Source organism: Neolamprologus brichardi, unplaced genomic scaffold (genome assembly GCF_056152115.1).
Source record: "Neolamprologus brichardi isolate AB-2024 unplaced genomic scaffold, ASM5615211v1 NODE_ptg000033l+_length_6344489_cov_1, whole genome shotgun sequence".
Classification (NCBI taxonomy): domain Eukaryota; kingdom Metazoa; phylum Chordata; class Actinopteri; order Cichliformes; family Cichlidae; genus Neolamprologus; species Neolamprologus brichardi.
Genome location: NW_028270137.1, coordinates 5,977,145 through 5,999,163, shown reverse-complemented (window position 1 = coordinate 5,999,163; position 22,019 = coordinate 5,977,145). Strand labels below are relative to the sequence as shown.

General features: G+C 39.2%; 1 protein-coding gene across 1 annotated transcript; it reads right to left on the bottom strand.

Annotated features, from left to right (window-relative positions):
- Positions 1-17,041: 17,041 nt before the first annotated feature.
- Positions 17,042-20,870, bottom strand: LOC148094655 (uncharacterized). Its single transcript, XM_087837472.1, has 4 exons — positions 20,339-20,870; positions 18,264-18,419; positions 17,926-18,021; positions 17,042-17,672 (listed from the first exon to the last, which is right to left on the bottom strand). The coding sequence occupies exons 1-4, from the start codon at positions 20,837-20,839 to the stop codon at positions 17,355-17,357; spliced, it is 1,071 nt and encodes a 356-aa protein (XP_087693598.1). The 5' UTR covers positions 20,840-20,870; the 3' UTR covers positions 17,042-17,354.
- Between the last annotated feature and the right edge of the window lie 1,149 nt (positions 20,871-22,019).

Here is a 22,019-nt window from a genome sequence, read left to right as displayed (position 1 = left end):
AAAATCTTAGCTCAAACAGTTCCAAAACCTGTTTGCCCAGCACGGGGATCTTGAACTGTATAAGATAACGCCTTAAATATGTGTGTATGCTTCTTCTATCAAGACTTACAGCTATTTATATGAAGTTGTACAAAAGCGCTTTATTTCGTCAAGACAGTTCGTTTCCTACAATTACATGCATTTGAATGGGGAACTCGTCCGAAACAAAGTATAGGTTTTCATTATGTGAATAACTTGAAAATCTTAGCTCAAACAGCTTCAAAACCTGTTTGCCCAGCACGGGGATAGATATTGAATTCTATAAGATAACGCCGTAAATATGTGTGTATGCTTCTTCTATCAAGACTTACAACTATTTATATGAAGTTGTACAAAAACGCTTTATTTCGTCAAGACAGTGCGTTTCCTACGATTACATTCATTTGAATGGGGCAATTCGCCCGAAACAAAGTATAGGTTTTCATTATGTGAATAACTTGAAAATCTTAGCTCAAACAGCTTCAAAACCTTTTTGCTCAGCACGGGGATCTTGACCTGTATAAGATAACGCCTTAAATATGTGTGTATGCTTCTTCTATCAAGACTTACAGCTATTTATATGACGTTGTACAAAAACGCTTTATTTCGTCAAGACAGTGCGTTTCCTACGATTACATGCATTTGAATGGGGAACTCGCCCGAAACAAAGTATAGGTTTTCATTATGTGAATAACTTGAAAATCTTAGCTCAAACAGCTTAAAAACCTGTTATCCCAGCACGGGGATGGATATTGAATTCTATAAGATTACGCCGTAAATATCTGTGTATGCTTCTTCTATCAAGACTTACACCTATTTACATGAAGTTGTACAAAAACGCTTTATTTCGTCAAGACAGTGCGTTTCCTACGATTACATGCATTTGAATGGGGAACTCGCCCGAAACAAAGTATAGGTTTTCATTATGTGAATAACTTGAAAATCTTAGCTCAAACAGCTTCAAAACCTGTTTGCCCAGCACGGGGATCTTGAACTGTATAAGATAACGCCGTAAATATGTGTGTATGCTTCTTCTATCAAGACTTACAGCTATTTATATGAAGTTGTGTATAAACGCTTTATTTCGTCAAGACAGTGCGTTTCCTACGATTACATGCATTTGAATGGGGAACTCGCCCGAAACAAAGTATAGGTTTTCATTATGTGAATAACTTGAAAATCTTAGCTCAAACAGCTTCAAAACCTGTTTGCCCAGCACGGGGATCTTGAATTCTATAAGATAACGCCTTAAATATGTGTGTATGCTTCTTCTATTAAGACTTACAGCTATTTATATGACGTTGTACAAAAACGCTTTATTTCGTCAAGACAGTGCGTTTCCTACGATTAAATGCATTTGAATGGGGAACTCGCCCGAAACAAAGTATAGGTTTTCATTATGTGAATAACTTGAAAATCTTAGCTCAAACAGCTTCAAAACCTGTTTGCCCAGCACGGGGATGGATATTGAATTCTATAAGATAACGCCGTAAATATGTGTGTATGCTTCTTCTATCAAAACTTACAGCTATTTATATGAAGTTGTACAAAAACGCTTTATTTCGTCAAGACAGTGCGTTTCCTACGATTACATGCATTTGAATGGGGCAATTCGCCCGAAACAAAGTATAGGTTTTCATTATGTGAATAACTTGAAAATCTTAGCTCAAACAGCTTCAAAACCTGTTATCCCAGCACGGGGATGGATGTTGAATTCTATAAGATAACGCCGTAAATATCTGTGTATGCTTCTTCTATCAAGACTTACAGCTATTTATATGAAGTTGTACAAAAACGCTTTATTTCGTCAAGACAGTGCGTTTCCTACGATTACATGCATTTGAATGGGGCAATTCGCCCGAAACAAAGTATAGATTTTTATTATGTGAATAACTTGAAAATCTTAGCTCAAACAGCTTCAAAACCTGTTTGCCCAGCACGGGGATGGATATTGAATTCTATAAGATAACGCCGTAAATATGTGTGTCTGAGTCGTCTATCAAAACTTACAGCTATTTATATGAAGTTGTACAAAAACGCTTTATTTCGTCAAGACAGTGCGTTTCCTACGATTACATGCATTTGAATGGGGAACTCGCCCGAAACAAAGTATAGGTTTTCATTATGTGAATAACTTGAAAATCTTAGCTCAAACAGCTTCAAAACCTGTTTGCCCAGCACGGGGATCTTGAACTGTATAAGATAACGCCTTAAATATGTGTGTATGCTTCTTCTATCAAGACTTACAGCCATTTATATGAAGTTGTACAAAAACGCTTTATTTCGTCAAGACAGTGCGTTTCCTACGATTACATGCATTTGAATGGGGAACTCGCCCGAAACAAAGTATAGGTTTTCATTATGTGAATAACTTGAAAATCTTAGCTCAAACAGCTTCAAAACCTGTTTGCCCAGCACGGGGATCTTGAACTGTATAAGATAACGCCTTAAATATGTGTGTATGCTTCTTCTATCAAGACTTACAGCCATTTATATGAAGTTGTACAAAAACGCTTTATTTCGTCAAGACAGTGCGTTTCCTACGATTACATGCATTTGAATGGGGAACTCGGCCGAAACAAAGTATAGGTTTTCATTATTTGAATAACTTGAAAATCTTAGCTCAAACAGCTTCAAAACCTGTTATCCCAGCACGGGGATGGATATTGAATTCTATAAGATAACGCCGTAAATATCTGTGTCTGAGTCGTCTATCAAAACTTACAGCTATTTATATGAAGTTGTACAAAAACGCTTTATTTCGTCAAGACAGTGCGTTTCCTACGATTACATGCATTTGAATGGGGAACTCGCCTGAAACAAAGTACAGGTTTTCATTATGTGAATAACTTGAAAATCTTAGCTCAAACAGCTTCAAAACCTGTTTGCCCAGCACGGGGATGGATATTGAACTGTATAAGATAACGCCTTAAATATCTGTGTATGCTTCTTCTATCAAGACTTACAGCTATTTATATGAAGTTGTACAAAAACGCTTTATTTCGTCAAGACAGTGCGTTTCCTACGATTACATGCATTTGAATGGGGAACTCGCCCGAAACAAAGTATAGGTTTTCATTATGTGAATAACTTGAAAATCTTAGCTCAAACAGCTTCAAAACCTGTTTGCCCAGCACGGGGATCTTGAACTGTATAAGATAACGCCTTAAATATCTGTGTATGCTTCTTCTATCAAGACTTACAGCTATTTATATGAAGTTGTACAAAAACGCTTTATTTCGTCAAGACAGTGCGTTTCCTACGATTACATGCATTTGAATGGGGAACTCGCCCGAAACAAAGTATAGGTTTTCATTATGTGAATAACTTGAAAATGTTAGCTCAAACAGCTTCAAAACCTGTTTGCCCAGCATGGGGATCTTGAACTGTATAAGATAACGCCGTAAATATCTGTGTATGCTTCTTCTATCAAGACTTACAGCTATTTATATGAAGTTGTACAAAAACGCTTTATTTCGTCAAGACAGTGCGTTTCCTACGATTACATGCATTTGAATGGGGAACTCGCCCGAAACAAAGTATAGGTTTTCATTATGTGAATAACTTGAAAATCTTAGCTCAAACAGCTTCAAAACCTGTTTGCCCAGCATGGGGATCTTGAACTGTATAAGATAACGCCTTAAATATCTGTGTAGGCTTCTTCTATCAAGACTTACAGCTATTTATATGAAGTTGTACAAAAATGCTTTATTTCGTCAAGACAGTGCGTTTCCTACGATTACATGCATTTGAATGGGGAACTCGCCAGAAACAAAGTATAGGTTTTCATTATGTGAATAACTTGAAAATCTTAGCTCAAACAGCTTCAAAAGCTGTTATCCCAGCACGGGGATGGATATTGAATTCTATAAGATAACGCCGTGAATATGTGTGTCTGAGTCGTCTATCAAAACTTACAGCTATTTATATGAAGTTGTACAAAAACGCTTTATTTCGTCAAGACAGTGCGTTTCCTACGATTACATGCATTTGAATGGGGAACTCGCCCGAAACAAAGTATAGGTTTTCATTATGTGAATAACTTGAAAATCTTAGCTCAAACAGCTTCAAAACCTGTTTGCCCAGCACGGGGATCTTGAACTGTATAAGATAACGCCTTAAATATCTGTGTCTGAGTCGTCTATCAAGACTTACAGCTATTTATATGACGTTGTACAAAAACGCTTTATTTCGTCAAGACAGTGCGTTTCCTACGATTACATGCATTTGAATGGGGAACTCGGCCGAAACAAAGTATAGGTTTTCATTATTTGAATAACTTGAAAATCTTAGCTCAAACAGCTTCAAAACCTGTTATCCCAGCACGGGGATGGATATTGAATTCTATAAGATAACGCCGTAAATATCTGTGTCTGAGTCGTCTATCAAAACTTACAGCTATTTATATGAAGTTGTACAAAAACGCTTTATTTCGTCAAGACAGTGCGTTTCCTACGATTACATGCATTTGAATGGGGAACTCGCCTGAAACAAAGTATAGGTTTTCATTATGTGAATAACTTGAAACTCTTAGCTCAAACAGCTTCAAAACCTGTTTGCCCAGCACGGGGATGGATATTGAACTGTATAAGATAACGCCTTTGTCATGAGATTTTTATTATTAAGACATTTTATTAATCATTATTGCTGATATACTAAAGCTAAGAGTGTTCATATTTCTGTTTGCACTCAACCACCTGCACAACTGTCTACACTTTGCCTTAAAAAGACTTGTTTTGCTCTCACATTATCTCACAGGAAACCGCCACCCAAAGAGTAAGAAATGACCTTCTAAGAACATAACCTTTTTTGAACATAAGTTCCGAGATCTCACACCTGCCTGTTTGGCTAGGGAATGTTACTTCCTTTCTTGTATGTTTCATGTTGTGTATAAATAAAGGCAGAGAATTGCTGCAGGGTGTGAGACTCCCTTGAGCTCTCACCCGTGCACGTTTTACTGTTACAAGTGTCTGAGTGTTATTTCATTATACCTGATTACTTGATAAATATTGTCTCTTATCATTTTTAATGGTCCTCCGAGCCGGAGTGGACATTGATTATTTTCTTTTTCATGCTCCACTAGGAAACCTTCATCAAGTCCTGACGTCGTGAGAAGCCCGCGCTGAAGTCTGTCGACAGCTCCTCTCCAGGCAGAGGATAAAGACCAGAGATGCTATAGTTCAGTTTCTGGCCAGCGTTCTTATAAAGTGGTCCACGACGTTGGGGGTTGATGGAGCAGACCTAAACAACCACGAAATAAATCAGGTGAATATTTAACACTCACCCACATCTTGCGAAAAATTCGAATAAGAGTTGACGCTGCTCCTACAAGTAAACGCTCGTTCTAAGAGAGGACTGGTAGCTATTATAGGAGACTCCTAAAAGTAAATGCTCGTTCTAAGAGAGGACTGGTAGCTATTATAGGAAACTCTAAATGTAAATGCTCGCCTGAAAGAGGGTTGGTAGCTATTTTAGAGGGAAAAGCGTCATAATAAAAACCTTTAAACGCGCAAAATATTTCTGTTTTATTGTTTTGTTGGTGGAATAAGTTACATTTTACAGCACAATAGGGAGGCTGAACTATTCCACCGTATTGTTTGCCGACTGGTGTTGACGTACTGGTGGGACGAGAAAAAGGTTGTGCTTCATCACATAAAATTAACACCGCTTTCAAGGGTAGCTTGAAAGTAGAAGGCTGTGTTAATAACCTCTCTCATCCCTCGTGCCAGAGAAAGCACCACGGCTGTTTGTGTGTGTAAAAGTTAAAAAGCTGTAATTTTCAAGGTACCTAAACATAAAACATTTAAAACAAATTAGTGAAAATGGGTAATAAATCAACAAAACTCACTGCTGACGAGCAGTGGTTAGAGAAAAAATGTCCAGGCGCCGGACAAATTAGTGCAAACAGATGGAGGAATCCAAAAAAGTTTAAATGCCCTGCGTGGGAGGGAAAATGTAATCCCTCTGCAGTGACAACTTTAAAAGAGACCCTCCAAGCAGAATTAAACAATGCAAAAAGTCCTAAAAAGAAAATAAAACGTACTCAAGAGTTAAAATATTTCAAAGCATGGAAAGAGGAGGAAGACAGACGTAGTGAAAAAAGAAAAAAGAAAAAGGAAACAACATTACAAAGCCTACAGCCGCCACTTTATGTACCAGCACCGTCAGCACCGGAGCCACAATCAAAAAATCCCTTCACTAGTCAACCTAATCTTAATCCTTATGCCCAAGCCCGAAGTGCATTAAACTGTATGACAACAAACCCACAGGAAGACATAGGGAAAGACCCTTCAGGCAGGGACATGGGAGGTATTGTAGATCCTCCAGGACCCTCTGGAATTTTTCCAATGGTAGCTGCACCTAATCCCAGATATGGACAGTTGATAGGTGGTGAGAACGAAGAAAGAGATATAAACCCATTTGTGTATGCTTTTAGACCATGGACCCAAGCTGACAGACAAAATGTCGAAAAAGATGTTCCATCTTTAAATGAAGGCTTTCAACAGTGGAGAGACGCAGTAGAACTAATTAGAACTCAATGGGGCCTAAACGGTCATGAAATGCTTCAAGTAGTACAAGACCTGTTAGGATTGAGAATGGGGACAGTGAAAGACGGTTTTACAGGTGCAGATGACCAAGGAAGACCTCTTGGCCCAGATTCCCTAGATTTAATGAACACTTTGACAGACTTATATGACCGAATTAGGGTTCGTTTAGCCCCCAGAGCAGATTATTCCAAAATAGGAGAAGTAAAACAAAAGGAAGCCGAAACACCATCAGACTTCCTCGATCGGCTACGCCCGGTTTTCCGACAACATTCAGGCCTAGATTATGAAGACCGCCCTGAAAGACCTTACCAACAGCAGTTAAAAAATGCATTTCTAAATGGTCTCCGTCCCGCAGTCAGAGCCCATGTCGAAAAGCACTGGGTGACAATAAACACAGGAAATCTAGCAGACGCCCTACAATATGCAGAGCATGCAACTAGAGTGCTGAAAAAGAAGGAAAAAGGAGGTGTTTTCACTGTAGATCCCGACACAGGTGTCATAGCATTTTCTGGTAAATACAGAGGACAGGGACAAGGACAACACAGAGGAAAGGGACAGAAAAGCAGAGGTTACAAAGGTAACAGGAAGCACAGAAATGAAAGAGACAACCGTTGTTATAATTGTGGAAAAGAAGGACATTTTGCACGAGACTGCAGAAACAAAAAAGAGAATCATAGTGACAGAGAAAGTATGTGACTAGAGCAAAATACTGAAGCTGAACAAAACATTGAGGATGAAACTGAAATCTATAACATACAACAATTACTTTTAGGCTCTGAACATAAACCAACAGTAATTATTCATGTAAACAACAAACCTATGACTATGCTATGTGATACTGGAGCATGTAAAACTGTGTTAAATCAAAAACCACCTTAGCTGAATGGATGACTAAACTGCTTGAAAACAAAGAGATTGTGCTAAACAACCAACTGCCGAGTGATTCTTCTCCAGTCTCTTCCAGGTTGAAACCAGGCGATTGGATCCTGATTAAAGTACTCCACAGGAAAAATTGGAGTTCACCGAGGTGGGAGGGCCCCTATCAGGTGCTGCTGACGACCCCAACTGCATGCAAAATAGCAGAACGACCCTCGTGGATTCATCAAAGCCACACAAAGAAAGTGCAGAACGCACCAACTGACTAGACGCCGGTTCCCCCAGGCCAAGGTGATCTAGGAGTGGAGGGAGGGCTGATTGGGTCTAACCCGCCCGCCCTTGACCTTCTCGCTCTTAGTCATCTCACCGGAAGCCCGGGTGTTCCTGGTCTCCACTGAAGACACAGCGAAAACAGCCACCTGGCCCCACCTGCCCGGTAGAAAAACAGGAGATCAATCCAACCTGTAAAACCAGAAGAGCCAAGCAACTGACTTCACTCACGTAAAGTATCAACCATAACACAAACAATGACTGACATTCAGCTACCCGACGACTACCTAGACATGGAGGACGTACATCACACTGTCCGCAGGTCCAGACAGCTGAGAAGACAATGCCTGTACGGACCGTTCACATTAGATGAATGCAAATTAAACTGTATTGTAGGTTTATGCGGATTTTTTACTATTATACTCCTCGCGACCCTAGCATCTGTGTGTATGCATGTGACATGTGTAGACAACCCATGTAACCCTTACTGTCCAAAACATTTTAGGGTCGACAACGGTACTGACCAATGTTCACGGTTATCCAGACCAGAACGCTCATTAAGTAGACACCAAGGGCCACCCAAAGGTAACTCATGGTATGACCAAATGAATGCATCAGCATCAGATGCTGGACGCACCAACTGCATTGTATGCTCAGCCGCACGACCAGAATTAATAATAGTAGGTTTCCCAACAACAGGAAAACCACAAAGTAGGAATGCCAATGATAACATGAATACATTTTCCTATTCAGCATTAAGACCTGAAGAACTCAAGCTAAGCCCATTGGACTGTCTGCTCCTACATGAACATGTACCCAGAAGGTTCGAAAAAGAAACGTTCAGAAAATTCTGGACATTTGACAAAAACGCAACTAAACATGGCTGCAGGCCACTAAAGCCAAAAGACCGCCCAGCCTTACAATTACCAACAACAAAACCTAAATTACATCATAATATAACTATGGTATGTTTAAAACGCCTAATAATAAATGGCTCACATGAAGACAATTTTAACTACACAGATTTTTCAAATGACCCAGGCGCAAAATGTTCTGAAACATGGTTAGTAATCCCAAAGAACGATTCAGTTAATTGGCTTAGAGACACACAGTTACACGGACCCGAGTACCCGCCTAAAAATGACACTGATTTTGAAAGATTCCATAGTTGTGATAACGACTCTGCCTGGGGAGCTGTGACGAAGGCCCATACTATAGTGAGACTAACGTCACCTTCCGCTTCTGGCCTGTTGTGGTTATGCAACGCCACCCTATACAGAGCACTGCCAAGCAATTGGACAGGTGTCTGTGGTCTTGTCACTTTAGCTCAAGAAATTCACATCCAAACTACAAATACCCAACAAACCCGCAAGAAACGCTCTACTGACTCAGGTGATCTAGATAAGACATACATTGACGCGATAGGGGTGCCAAGAGGCATCCCAAGAGAGTTTAAAGCTCAAAATGAAATAGCAGCTGGCTTCATTTCTCTTATCCCGTGGGTACAAGTTAATAAAAATGTAGCATGGATAAACTATGTTTATTACAATCAACAACGCCACCTAAACTTAACAAACAAAGCCCTGAAACTTCTAGGAGAACAATTATCTGCGACATCACTTATGGCAGTACAAAATAGAATGGCTTTAGACATGCTCCTGGCCGAAAAAGGAGGTGTCTGTGCAATGTTTGGAGATATGTGTTGTACATTCATCCCGAATAACACTGCCCCTGGAGGCGAATTCGAAGAAACCATGACCAAATTACACAATCTGCAGGTTGAACTCAAACAGAACGCTGGAACTTGGTCCGAAGTTGACACATTCTTTGACAAAATGTTCGGAGGATGGGCAAACACCATTAAAGTTATAGCTATTATACTATGTAGCATTCTAATAATGTTAGCTATTATTACATGCTGTATTATCCCCTGCCTTAAAGCATTAATCAGAAGAATAACCTCAGAAACTGTGACTGGTATTTTCTTCCAAACATATAACCGTGTAGCAACAGAAGAAGAAGAGGATGATGAACTTTAAATGTACTCAACGCTTATGTAACACTGCCTCAAATGGAAGATGTTTTGGAAAAAGATTCATGTGAAGATGTTAAAGTCTAATTGAACCCAGGATTGCTCAATGACGTTCTGACCGAAAATGTTTAGGCAAGAGGTTATGAATTGAACCAATAGCAATGCTGTTATTACAGAAATTTGAACAACAGGAGGGGATGTCATGAGATTTTTATTATTAAGACATTTTATTAATCATTATTGCTGATATACTAAAGCTAAGAGTGTTCATATTTCTGTTTGCACTCAACCACCTGCACAACTGTCTACACTTTGCCTTAAAAAGACTTGTTTTGCTCTCACATTATCTCACAGGAAACCGCCACCCAAAGAGTAAGAAATGACCTTCTAAGAACATAACCTTTTTTGAACATAAGTTCCGAGATCTCACACCTGCCTGTTTGGCTAGGGAATGTTACTTCCTTTCTTGTATGTTTCATGTTGTGTATAAATAAAGGCAGAGAATTGCTGCAGGGTGTGAGACTCCCTTGAGCTCTCACCCGTGCACGTTTTACTGTTACAAGTGTCTGAGTGTTATTTCATTATACCTGATTACTTGATAAATATTGTCTCTTATCAGCCTTAAATATCTGTGTATGCTTCTTCTATCAAGACTTACAGCTATTTATATGAAGTTGTACAAAAACGCTTTATTTCGTCAAGACAGTGCGTTTCCTACGATTACATGCATTTGAATGGGGAACTCGCCCGAAACAAAGTATAGGTTTTCATTATGTGAATAACTTGAAAATCTTAGCTCAAACAGCTTCAAAACCTGTTATCCCAGCACGGGGATGGATATTGAATTCTATAAGATTACGCCGTAAATATCTGTGTATGCTTCTTCTATCAAGACTTACACCTATTTACATGAAGTTGTACAAAAACGCTTTATTTCGTCAAGACAGTGCGTTTCCTACGATTACATGCATTTGAATCGGGCAATTCGCCCGAAACAAAGTATAGGTTTTTATTATGTGAATAACTTGAAAATCTTAGCTCAAACAGTTCCAAAACCTGTTTGCCCAGCACGGGGATCTTGAACTGTATAAGATAACGCCTTAAATATGTGTGTATGCTTCTTCTATCAAGACTTACAGCTATTTATATGAAGTTGTACAAAAGCGCTTTATTTCGTCAAGACAGTTCGTTTCCTACAATTACATGCATTTGAATGGGGAACTCGTCCGAAACAAAGTATAGGTTTTCATTATGTGAATAACTTGAAAATCTTAGCTCAAACAGCTTCAAAACCTGTTTGCCCAGCACGGGGATAGATATTGAATTCTATAAGATAACGCCGTAAATATGTGTGTATGCTTCTTCTATCAAGACTTACAGCTATTTATATGAAGTTGTACAAAAACGCTTTATTTCGTCAAGACAGTGCGTTTCCTACGATTACATTCATTTGAATGGGGCAATTCGCCCGAAACAAAGTATAGGTTTTCATTATGTGAATAACTTGAAAATCTTAGCTCAAACAGCTTCAAAACCTGTTTGCCCAGCACGGGGATCTTGAACTGTATAAGATAACGCCTTAAATATGTGTGTATGCTTCTTCTATCAAGACTTACAGCCATTTATATGAAGTTGTACAAAAACGCTTTATTTCGTCAAGACAGTGCGTTTCCTACGATTACATGCATTTGAATGGGGATCTCGCCCGAAACAAAGTATAGGTTTTCATTATGTGAATAACTTGAAAATCTTAGCTCAAACAGCTTCAAAACCTTTTTGCCCAGCATGGGGATCTTGAACTGTATAAGATAACGCCTTAAATATGTGTGTATGCTTCTTCTATCAAGACTTACAGCTATTTATATGACGTTGTACAAAAACGCTTTATTTCGTCAAGACAGTGCGTTTCCTACGATTACATGCATTTGAATGGGGAACTCGCCCGAAACAAAGTATAGGTTTTCATTATGTGAATAACTTGAAAATCTTAGCTCAAACAGCTTCAAAACCTGTTATCCCAGCACGGGGATGGATATTGAATTCTATAAGATTACGCCGTAAATATCTGTGTATGCTTCTTCTATCAAGACTTACACCTATTTACATGAAGTTGTACAAAAACGCTTTATTTCGTCAAGACAGTGCGTTTCCTACGATTACATGCATTTGAATCGGGCAATTCGCCCGAAACAAAGTATAGGTTTTTATTATGTGAATAACTTGAAAATCTTAGCTCAAACAGTTCCAAAACCTGTTTGCCCAGCACGGGGATCTTGAACTGTATAAGATAACGCCTTAAATATGTGTGTATGCTTCTTCTATCAAGACTTACAGCTATTTATATGAAGTTGTACAAAAGCGCTTTATTTCGTCAAGACAGTTCGTTTCCTACGATTACATGCATTTGAATGGGGAACTCGTCCGAAACAAAGTATAGGTTTTCATTATGTGAATAACTTGAAAATCTTAGCTCAAACAGCTTCAAAACCTGTTTGCCCAGCACGGGGATAGATATTGAATTCTATAAGATAACGCCGTAAATATGTGTGTATGCTTCTTCTATCAAGACTTACAGCTATTTATATGAAGTTGTACAAAAACGCTTTATTTCGTCAAGACAGTGCGTTTCCTACGATTACATTCATTTGAATGGGGCAATTCGCCCGAAACAAAGTATAGGTTTTCATTATGTGAATAACTTGAAAATCTTAGCTCAAACAGCTTCAAAACCTTTTTGCTCAGCACGGGGATCTTGACCTGTATAAGATAACGCCTTAAATATGTGTGTATGCTTCTTCTATCAAGACTTACAGCTATTTATATGACGTTGTACAAAAACGCTTTATTTCGTCAAGACAGTGCGTTTCCTACGATTACATGCATTTGAATGGGGAACTCGCCCGAAACAAAGTATAGGTTTTCATTATGTGAATAACTTGAAAATCTTAGCTCAAACAGCTTCAAAACCTGTTATCCCAGCACGGGGATGGATATTGAATTCTATAAGATTACGCCGTAAATATCTGTGTATGCTTCTTCTATCAAGACTTACACCTATTTACATGAAGTTGTACAAAAACGCTTTATTTCGTCAAGACAGTGCGTTTCCTACGATTACATGCATTTGAATCGGGCAATTCGCCCGAAACAAAGTATAGGTTTTTATTATGTGAATAACTTGAAAATCTTAGCTCAAACAGTTCCAAAACCTGTTTGCCCAGCACGGGGATCTTGAACTGTATAAGATAACGCCTTAAATATGTGTGTATGCTTCTTCTATCAAGACTTACAGCTATTTATATGAAGTTGTACAAAAGCGCTTTATTTCGTCAAGACAGTTCGTTTCCTACGATTACATGCATTTGAATGGGGAACTCGTCCGAAACAAAGTATAGGTTTTCATTATGTGAATAACTTGAAAATCTTAGCTCAAACAGCTTCAAAACCTGTTTGCCCAGCACGGGGATAGATATTGAATTCTATAAGATAACGCCGTAAATATGTGTGTATGCTTCTTCTATCAAGACTTACAGCTATTTATATGAAGTTGTACAAAAACGCTTTATTTCGTCAAGACAGTGCGTTTCCTACGATTACATTCATTTGAATGGGGCAATTCGCCCGAAACAAAGTATAGGTTTTCATTATGTGAATAACTTGAAAATCTTAGCTCAAACAGCTTCAAAACCTTTTTGCTCAGCACGGGGATCTTGACCTGTATAAGATAACGCCTTAAATATGTGTGTATGCTTCTTCTATCAAGACTTACAGCTATTTATATGACGTTGTACAAAAACGCTTTATTTCGTCAAGACAGTGCGTTTCCTACGATTACATGCATTTGAATGGGGAACTCGCCCGAAACAAAGTATAGGTTTTCATTATGTGAATAACTTGAAAATCTTAGCTCAAACAGCTTCAAAACCTGTTATCCCAGCACGGGGATGGATATTGAATTCTATAAGATTACGCCGTAAATATCTGTGTATGCTTCTTCTATCAAGACTTACACCTATTTACATGAAGTTGTACAAAAACGCTTTATTTCGTCAAGACAGTGCGTTTCCTACGATTACATGCATTTGAATCGGGCAATTCGCCCGAAACAAAGTATAGGTTTTTATTATGTGAATAACTTGAAAATCTTAGCTCAAACAGTTCCAAAACCTGTTTGCCCAGCACGGGGATCTTGAACTGTATAAGATAACGCCTTAAATATGTGTGTATGCTTCTTCTATCAAGACTTACAGCTATTTATATGAAGTTGTACAAAAGCGCTTTATTTCGTCAAGACAGTTCGTTTCCTACGATTACATGCATTTGAATGGGGAACTCGTCCGAAACAAAGTATAGGTTTTCATTATGTGAATAACTTGAAAATCTTAGCTCAAACAGCTTCAAAACCTGTTTGCCCAGCACGGGGATAGATATTGAATTCTATAAGATAACGCCGTAAATATGTGTGTATGCTTCTTCTATCAAGACTTACAGCTATTTATATGAAGTTGTACAAAAACGCTTTATTTCGTCAAGACAGTGCGTTTCCTACGATTACATTCATTTGAATGGGGCAATTCGCCCGAAACAAAGTATAGGTTTTCATTATGTGAATAACTTGAAAATCTTAGCTCAAACAGCTTCAAAACCTTTTTGCTCAGCACGGGGATCTTGACCTGTATAAGATAACGCCTTAAATATGTGTGTATGCTTCTTCTATCAAAACTTACAGCTATTTATATGAAGTTGTACAAAAACGCTTTATTTCGTCAAGACAGTGCGTTTCCTACGATTACATGCATTTGAATGGGGAACTCGCCCGAAACAAAGTATAGGTTTTCATTATGTGAATAACTTGAAAATCTTAGCTCAAACAGCTTCAAAACCTGTTTGCCCAGCACGGGGATCTTGAACTGTATAAGATAACGCCTTAAATATGTGTGTATGCTTCTTCTATCAAGACTTACAGCCATTTATATGAAGTTGTACAAAAACGCTTTATTTCGTCAAGACAGTGCGTTTCCTACGATTACATGCATTTGAATGGGGAACTCGCCCGAAACAAAGTATAGGTTTTCATTATGTGAATAACTTGAAAATCTTAGCTCAAACAGCTTCAAAACCTGTTTGCCCAGCACGGGGATCTTGAATTCTATAAGATAATGCCTTAAATATGAGTGTATGCTTCTTCTATCAAGACTTACAGCTATTTATATGAAGTTGTACAAAAACGCTTTATTTCGTCAAGACAGTGCGTTTCCTACGATTACATGCATTTGAATGGGGAACTTGCCCGAAACCAAGTATAGGTTTTCATTATGTGAATAACTTGAAACTCTTAGCTCAAACAGCTTCAAAACCTGTTTGCCCAGCACGGGGATCTTGAACTGTATAAGAGAAAGCCGTAAATATGTGTGTATGCCTCTTCGATCAAGACTTACAGCTATTTATATGAAGTTGTACAAAAACGCTTTATTTCGTCAAGACAGTGCGTTTCCTACGATTACATGCATTTGAATGGGGAACTCGCCCGAAACAAAGTATAGGTTTTCATTATGTGAATAACTTGAAAATCTTAGCTCAAACAACTTCAAAACCTGTTTGCCCAGCACGGGGATCTTGAACTGTATAAGATAACGCCTTAAATATGTGTGTATGCTTCTTCTATCAAGACTTACAGCTATTTATATGAAGTTGTACAAAAACGCTTTATTTCGTCAAGACAGTGCGTTTCCTACGATTACATGCATTTGAATGGAGGAATTCGCCCGAAACAAAGTATAGGTTTTCATTATGTGAATAACTTGAAAATCTTAGCTCAAACAGCTTCAAAACCTGTTTGCCCAGCACGGGGATCTTGAATTCTATAAGATAATGCCTTAAATATGAGTGTATGCTTCTTCTATCAAGACTTACAGCTATTTATATGAAGTTGTACAAAAACGCTTTATTTCGTCAAGACAGTGCGTTTCCTATGATTACATGCATTTGAATGGGGAACTCGCCCGAAACAAAGTATAGGTTTTCATTATGTGAATAACTTGAAAATCTTAGCTCAAACAGCTTCAAAACCTGTTTGCCCAGCACGGGGATCTTGAACTGTATAAGATAACGCCTTAAATATGTGTGTATGCTTCTTCTATCAAGACTTACAGCTATTTATATGAAGTTGTACAAAAACGCTTTATTTCGTCAAGACAGTGCGTTTCCTACGATTACATGCATTTGAATGGAGGAATTCGCCCGAAACAAAGTATAGGTTTTCATTATGTGAATAACTTGAAAATCTTAGCTCAAACAGCTTCAAAACCTGTTTGCCCAGCACGGGGATAGATATTGAATTCTATAAGATAACGCCGTAAATATGTGTGTCTGAGTCATCTATCAAAACTTACAGCTATTTATATGAAGTTGTAGAAAAGCGCTTTATTTCGTCAAGACAGTGCGTTTCCTACGATTACATGCATTTGAATGCACTTTAAGAACTAAAACTGATAATTACTTAAATATTTTGGTGCAACACTTTAACACTCAAAAATAATGAGTAAATGCAAAAACAATCACATCTCTTTAATACACCTTATTAATTGAGTAAATCCAACTAAAATGGAATAAGTTGTTATGAACAATTAAAGATGTTACAGTAACATACAAAATTGAGTAAATACAATTAAAAATGTAAGTTAAAACAACAGTAACCAAAAGTTCAAACTACATAAAATATTAATTAGGAAATGCTGAAATGCTTGGCACATTTAACCTACACCATTACAATTATTTGTTTTTAAATAATGGTTCAATTTACTTAATATTTTTAAGTTAACCAAAGCAAAAACGTTAATTACAATTAAGTGTATACATACATACACACACACACACACACACACACACACACACACAGGAAAAAAGAACCACGTCAGTTCAACATTGTTCACAATGATTTATTTTAAACAGCTTTTTTGTGAATCACACATTTAGCAGATTCCTTCTCTGAACACAGTGAGCTGAAATCTGTTCTACATTCAGTGGATAAAACTTGGATAAAATTTCAGTCACAACAGCCTTATATAATAAAATTGCATCCAAATTGGCATGCTTGATAAAACTCTGTAAAACTGGCATATTGATGCTAACAACAAGAAAAATGTACCTGCCATACAAAGAATAAAAGTGGCTCAAGTGAACGCAGTGCTTTACCTTTTCAGAAAAGGTCAAATGACAAAAATAAAATTAAGATCCCAAAAAAATATAAATCCTGAAAAAAAAAAAACATTTGCACTGTGACATAGTTATTGAACATCTTATTTTGATTCCAAAAAATTGGGAAGATTATAACTAAAGAGTGACCAAAAAACATCCATAATTTAAATAAAAAGGTTTCAAAAAGGATTGCGCTTAAAAAAAAAAAAAAAAAAAAACCATACAGAAGATACTCTCCCATTTACACCTTAATGTGAATCTGGAAAGTTAATACAAAAACACAGTTTATGGTACAAACATTATTTATGAACAGGAATGTCAACACAATGTAATGCCGCAACTGAACCTTTTGATGAGCATTACATGTCACTTAACAAGTCTAACACTTTAAGAACAGCCCTGTGAAATTTTGTCTACAATGAACAGAGGTCATTTTTCAGTCTTTGAACCTTGACAGAAAGGTTTCCTGGATCCAGCTCCATGAACACTTTTTGAAATGCTTCAAATGTGCATTTGAAATTCTTGGGGTATTTCAGATCCAGAGCATAGCACAGTCCCAAAAGATAGCAACAGGCTTTGCTCAGATTCCCAAGTTTTCCCAGAACAGTAACGCCTTCAATAACAATACCCACATCAGTAGGTTCGCCTGACCTGTCTTGATTCTGCAGCAGGTAAATCTTCATCACCTCCTCAGCCAAAGCCTCTTCAACAAAGACAGCATCAGCACCGTCCTTTAAAAAGAGAAACAACTGTTTTAAGCTCACATATTTCCAAACATTGAAACAAAAAGTTTCATTTGTATGACATCACCGGTACTCATAATATGTGGACACTGTGCTCCAAAATCTTTGAGCAAATGCTATTCTTTTGTATGCTTTGAAGTGTTTTTTTCTTCTTCTTTAGAACAGTATCTTAAAACTTTTCTATGATCTCACAAGCTAAAATAAACTACTAATATTCCTAAAACAGATTTATTGCACCAACCTCAAAGGTTTTGATTAAGGCACTTGGATCCTCTCCCAGATGGTCAATGAGACATCTGATGATGACTTCTCGTTTTTTCTCGATGGAATTTCCACTCTGTAAAACAGGAAGTCTCAACTGAGGCAAAATTTGCACATTTAAAACATGACTTACCATTTCTAGCTTAAACATAACTTTTTTTTCTGTTGTTGACCTGTTTTCACACCCACCATCAAGGTAAGAACACCTGTGGAGCTAAAATATTGAACAGAAACCTAAGAAAAGCCGTTTTTAGTGGAAGGGCCTCTTCAATGCTGTGTTGGAACGTTTTTGTGGTTAGAAAATGCAATCTTCCTTACCTGAAGCAGAAGGTTTAACTGTTCCCTGTGGCGTTGTCCAGCAGCACCTTTCTTGGCTTGAAACAAGGACAGGAGTTTGGATGAATACAAGTCCAACGATGACATGAACTTTGGTTCAAGGTTCAGGGTCGTGATCCTATGAAACTCTGCACTGACCTGGATGGGAGAGGACAAAAAACCAAGGACAAAAAAATCTGAAGGCCAACATTCTGATTCAATCAAAAAAAAAATCTTTAAGTGGAACTACCATTTTTTGCAACCTGGACCTTATTTTCTAACATGCAAAAGATTAATTTACTCATCCAGACATAAATCCATATAAGTGGAGTTGTTCAGTATGCAGACTAAAGCCTTAACATAAAGTATTATCTTCCACTAAGCTTCTAAATTTTATGTTATGAATTGCTTGCACTATTTCCCTGTGAGATTGTATAATCTTGGAGGGAAGAGGCGGAGCCAGGTTGCCCTCTGAACCATCGTCTGCCAGGCAGCGATGCGAGAGGAACACACCGCTGAAGTGGCGCACATATTCAGAATCGCGTCAGCGGCTTTACAGAGAAAGCCTTTCAGCTCCTCTGGCAGCTCTGCTTCCTCCACCTTCCTGGAGATGACAAACGCTAGCAAGGCAGTGTTGTTAGTCACTGCAGCTGACTGAACAGTGCATTGATGTGCGCGATCAGTGAATCTTGCTATCAGCTGGTCAAGTTTGGCGGGATGGGCCGGTCGCTGTCCAACGACCTTGGTCATTTTGGTGCCGAAAACTGAAGCGAGGCTCGGCTCTAGAGGGGGAACAGGCGGAAAACTCCGGTCTGTGAAGCCCTCTGTGAAGCCCTAGGTAGAGACCAGCGCTCTAATCTTCGCTGGCTCTGCTGCTGCCTCAGAGAGGTAGGTCATCACCGCCGGGAACTGAGGCCAGATGGGATCTGGGCAACGAGAGTGAGCGGAGCCATACCTTCCCGCCAGATCATCCGATGGGGGTGGAGCAGGCTGAGGGACGGGAAGTCCCTTCTCACCAGCTGCCTCCTGGATGATGCCAGGCAGATCCAGGAGCAGCGCACCAACAACTGGGAGCGGCGTCCTCGCCGACATGTGAAGGCCAGGGGTGGATGAGCGTCCGCTCATCCGCCTCCCTTCTGTCGCCAGGCTGCCCAGCTGGGAGGCAGTGGAGCTGCCACCACTGCCGTTTTCCTCACGGTGGGTGGAATCATCCAATTCCGGCTTCTTCCAGCGAGTACCTCTCTCTTAGCGGGAACGCCTCCTCAGCATCAGCCTTGAAAAAGGCTGACCTCCGCTGCTTTTCCTCTGGCGGGAGGAGCTAACAGGAGCGGCAATAGGATTAAGGTGTGAGGGCGAGGTCCGCATGGTGAGGACCGAGGCAGCCCACGCAGACGGCATGTCGGTCATACGACATGATGTAGCCAGTCTGGCAGGATGGACACAGACGGATGGTCTCACTGGACATCTTCTGGCTGGCTGAAGAAAAACGGTAGAGCCGATTTCCTGGTCTCACCGTAACTTATACTAGACCAGGGTGAGGCCCACACAGCAGGTGGGCGTGGACTAAAATACTTCAGTGCTGCGCGCACAAGGGGAATACCCACTTGAAGGGCTGCGCCTATACTCATAGAATCTGGGGTTACAATACGTAACCAACGTTTCATAAAAATATTAAATCACTCTTCACTCTTTAGTAAAATCTAGTCTGTCGTTATGTGCTCCAGAGTTAGATAAGTGAGACAAAGGCACTTTGCAATCAGCCCAGTCATTCTTCAGTCAGGTTACATTAGCTTAGCCTAAAACAAGTTAAGTGAATGGAAATTACTAGCATTTATTGTTCCCTAGGCTTGGGAATGGTTTCGATTAGAACCATTCTGGTTTTGATTCAGATTCCTCATTTTGATTCAAATTCCTAGTGATTCTAGAGTCTTATGACAAATTAAAGCAACCTGGCTGCTGCAAGATCATCAAAATCACTAGGATGGTAGCAACATGTTTTTCCTCACTTATCTTATGATGGGGGATCTAACAGACCAAATTTTATTTACAAGTGGATATCCCTTTAAATGTTCACTTACTTGGGAGACGTCAAACAACGCCGGCCATCTGTCCTTGATGTCACTGACACTCAGCTGTTGGCTGATAATATCATGTCTTCTATGTGCAAAGGTTTTGCACATTAAATCCTTGATGGCTGTGCTGTTTTTCTTCTTACACTCATCAATCAGTTGTTGTCGCTCCAGCTCTTGCTGTTCTTTACCATCTTGTCCTGGATAGTGTGGCAGAAACAGCACTTCTCCTTTCCGCGCCTTCTTTATGTTCTTCGCTGGAGCCTTGTCATCAGGGTGCTTGTTCTTCAGTGAGTTGCAAGTAACCTCTGGAACTCCAAGACTTCGTAACTTTGACCTGTAATTTCCCATCTTGTATTTAAGACTATACATCCATCCCATCCAGCCATTACGACTGCCTGGCTCTGTCAGACATGGGTGCTTTTTGACCAGAGCCTCTGCCACTTCTCCAATCTGAAGGCCAGTAGGGTAGGCTGTGTAGCTGTACATATAATCAGCTAATTTTTCCATTATATCTGACTTGACTGAAGTATTGTTCAGCACAGTGCCGTTTTGAACAAAGACTTCATTGGCATTTTTCAGTACAGTCTCAGTTGCCACAGAGAAAAGTGGAATGACAATTTCATCTGGCCATGTAGTCTTCAGAGGAATTTGAAGAGGGGAGAGTATGACAGTGTTGTCTGAAGACAGAGATGATCCATCTGTTTGGTCCTCTGTGGTTTTATAGGTTGAAGAGCTTGAACTTTCATTCAGTGAACTTACATCTGAGGGATTTTCACACTGAGGAATCAATGTAAGCACTACTGATGGAATGACCACAGCTTTGACTGTACCCCTATCTTTGATTTGGTTGGGAGAATGAAGTGTAAAGCAATCTCCAAATGAGTCATCATAATAGTGCAATGCGAAATCCTCAACTAGCCCAAATGTCTCTCTCACTGTCTCATGCAACTCCTCAACAGTCCTGGGTATTCCTGAAGAGAGCACAAGCTTCTCACTCTGTTGTTCAAAAATTACTTTCAAGGCAACGGAGTCCATCTGCAGAATAAAAACCACAAGAAAAAAGAAAAAGAAAGGGGGTATCTGAGTCTTTCCTCTTACACTAACAAACAATGTGATGTTTTATTGAAACCATTTGCTTGCCTTCAACACGATATGGTGTTAAGGCAGTGGTTCTTAACCTGGGTTCGATCGAACCCTAGGGGTTCGGTGAGTCGGTCTCAGGGGTTCAGCAGAGCCTCCGCCGTGACATGCACGGCTCATTTTGTGCACCAGTAAAAAACATATCTATGTCTTGAATTTGAAAAAAATCACATTTTATTTTTCAGCAAAGAGGGGTTCAGTGAATGCGCATATGAAACTGGTGGGGTTCGGTACCTCCAACAAGGTTAAGAACCACTGTGTTAAGGGGTAAGTGTCACCAAGTACTCTGGGATGTATTAAGGTCATTTTCCCAGAAGGATCCAGAATAAATGCCCTAAAATGTTCATCATACCAGCTGTTGAGCAACTTCACAATGAAAAGAAATTCATTGCTTAAGACAACAATCTGTAAAATCTCCACAAAGTCAGGTAAGCCACAAGTAGATCCATGAGGCAAAACCATTCCTGAGGCATATTTAGTTCCATGATGAGTCAGAGAGTTGGTCAAATTCACATAGGCTTGTGTTGGATAAAGTTCCTTGAGACAC

What these genes read in the sequence shown, in the direction of transcription:
- LOC148094655 (XM_087837472.1), bottom strand. Translation starts at nt 20,839, where the DNA reads ATGGAAAAATTAGCTGATTATATGTACAGCTACACAGCCTACCCTACT. An exon ending in CGTTGTTTGACGTCTCCCAA is followed by an intron (nt 18,420 to 20,338) that starts GTAAGTGAACAT and finishes TCTCCCATCCAG; the next exon opens with GTCAGTGCAGAGTTTCATAG. An exon ending in CCTTAATCAAAACCTTTGAG is followed by an intron (nt 17,673 to 17,925) that starts GTTGGTGCAATA and finishes CTCTTTTTAAAG; the next exon opens with GACGGTGCTGATGCTGTCTT.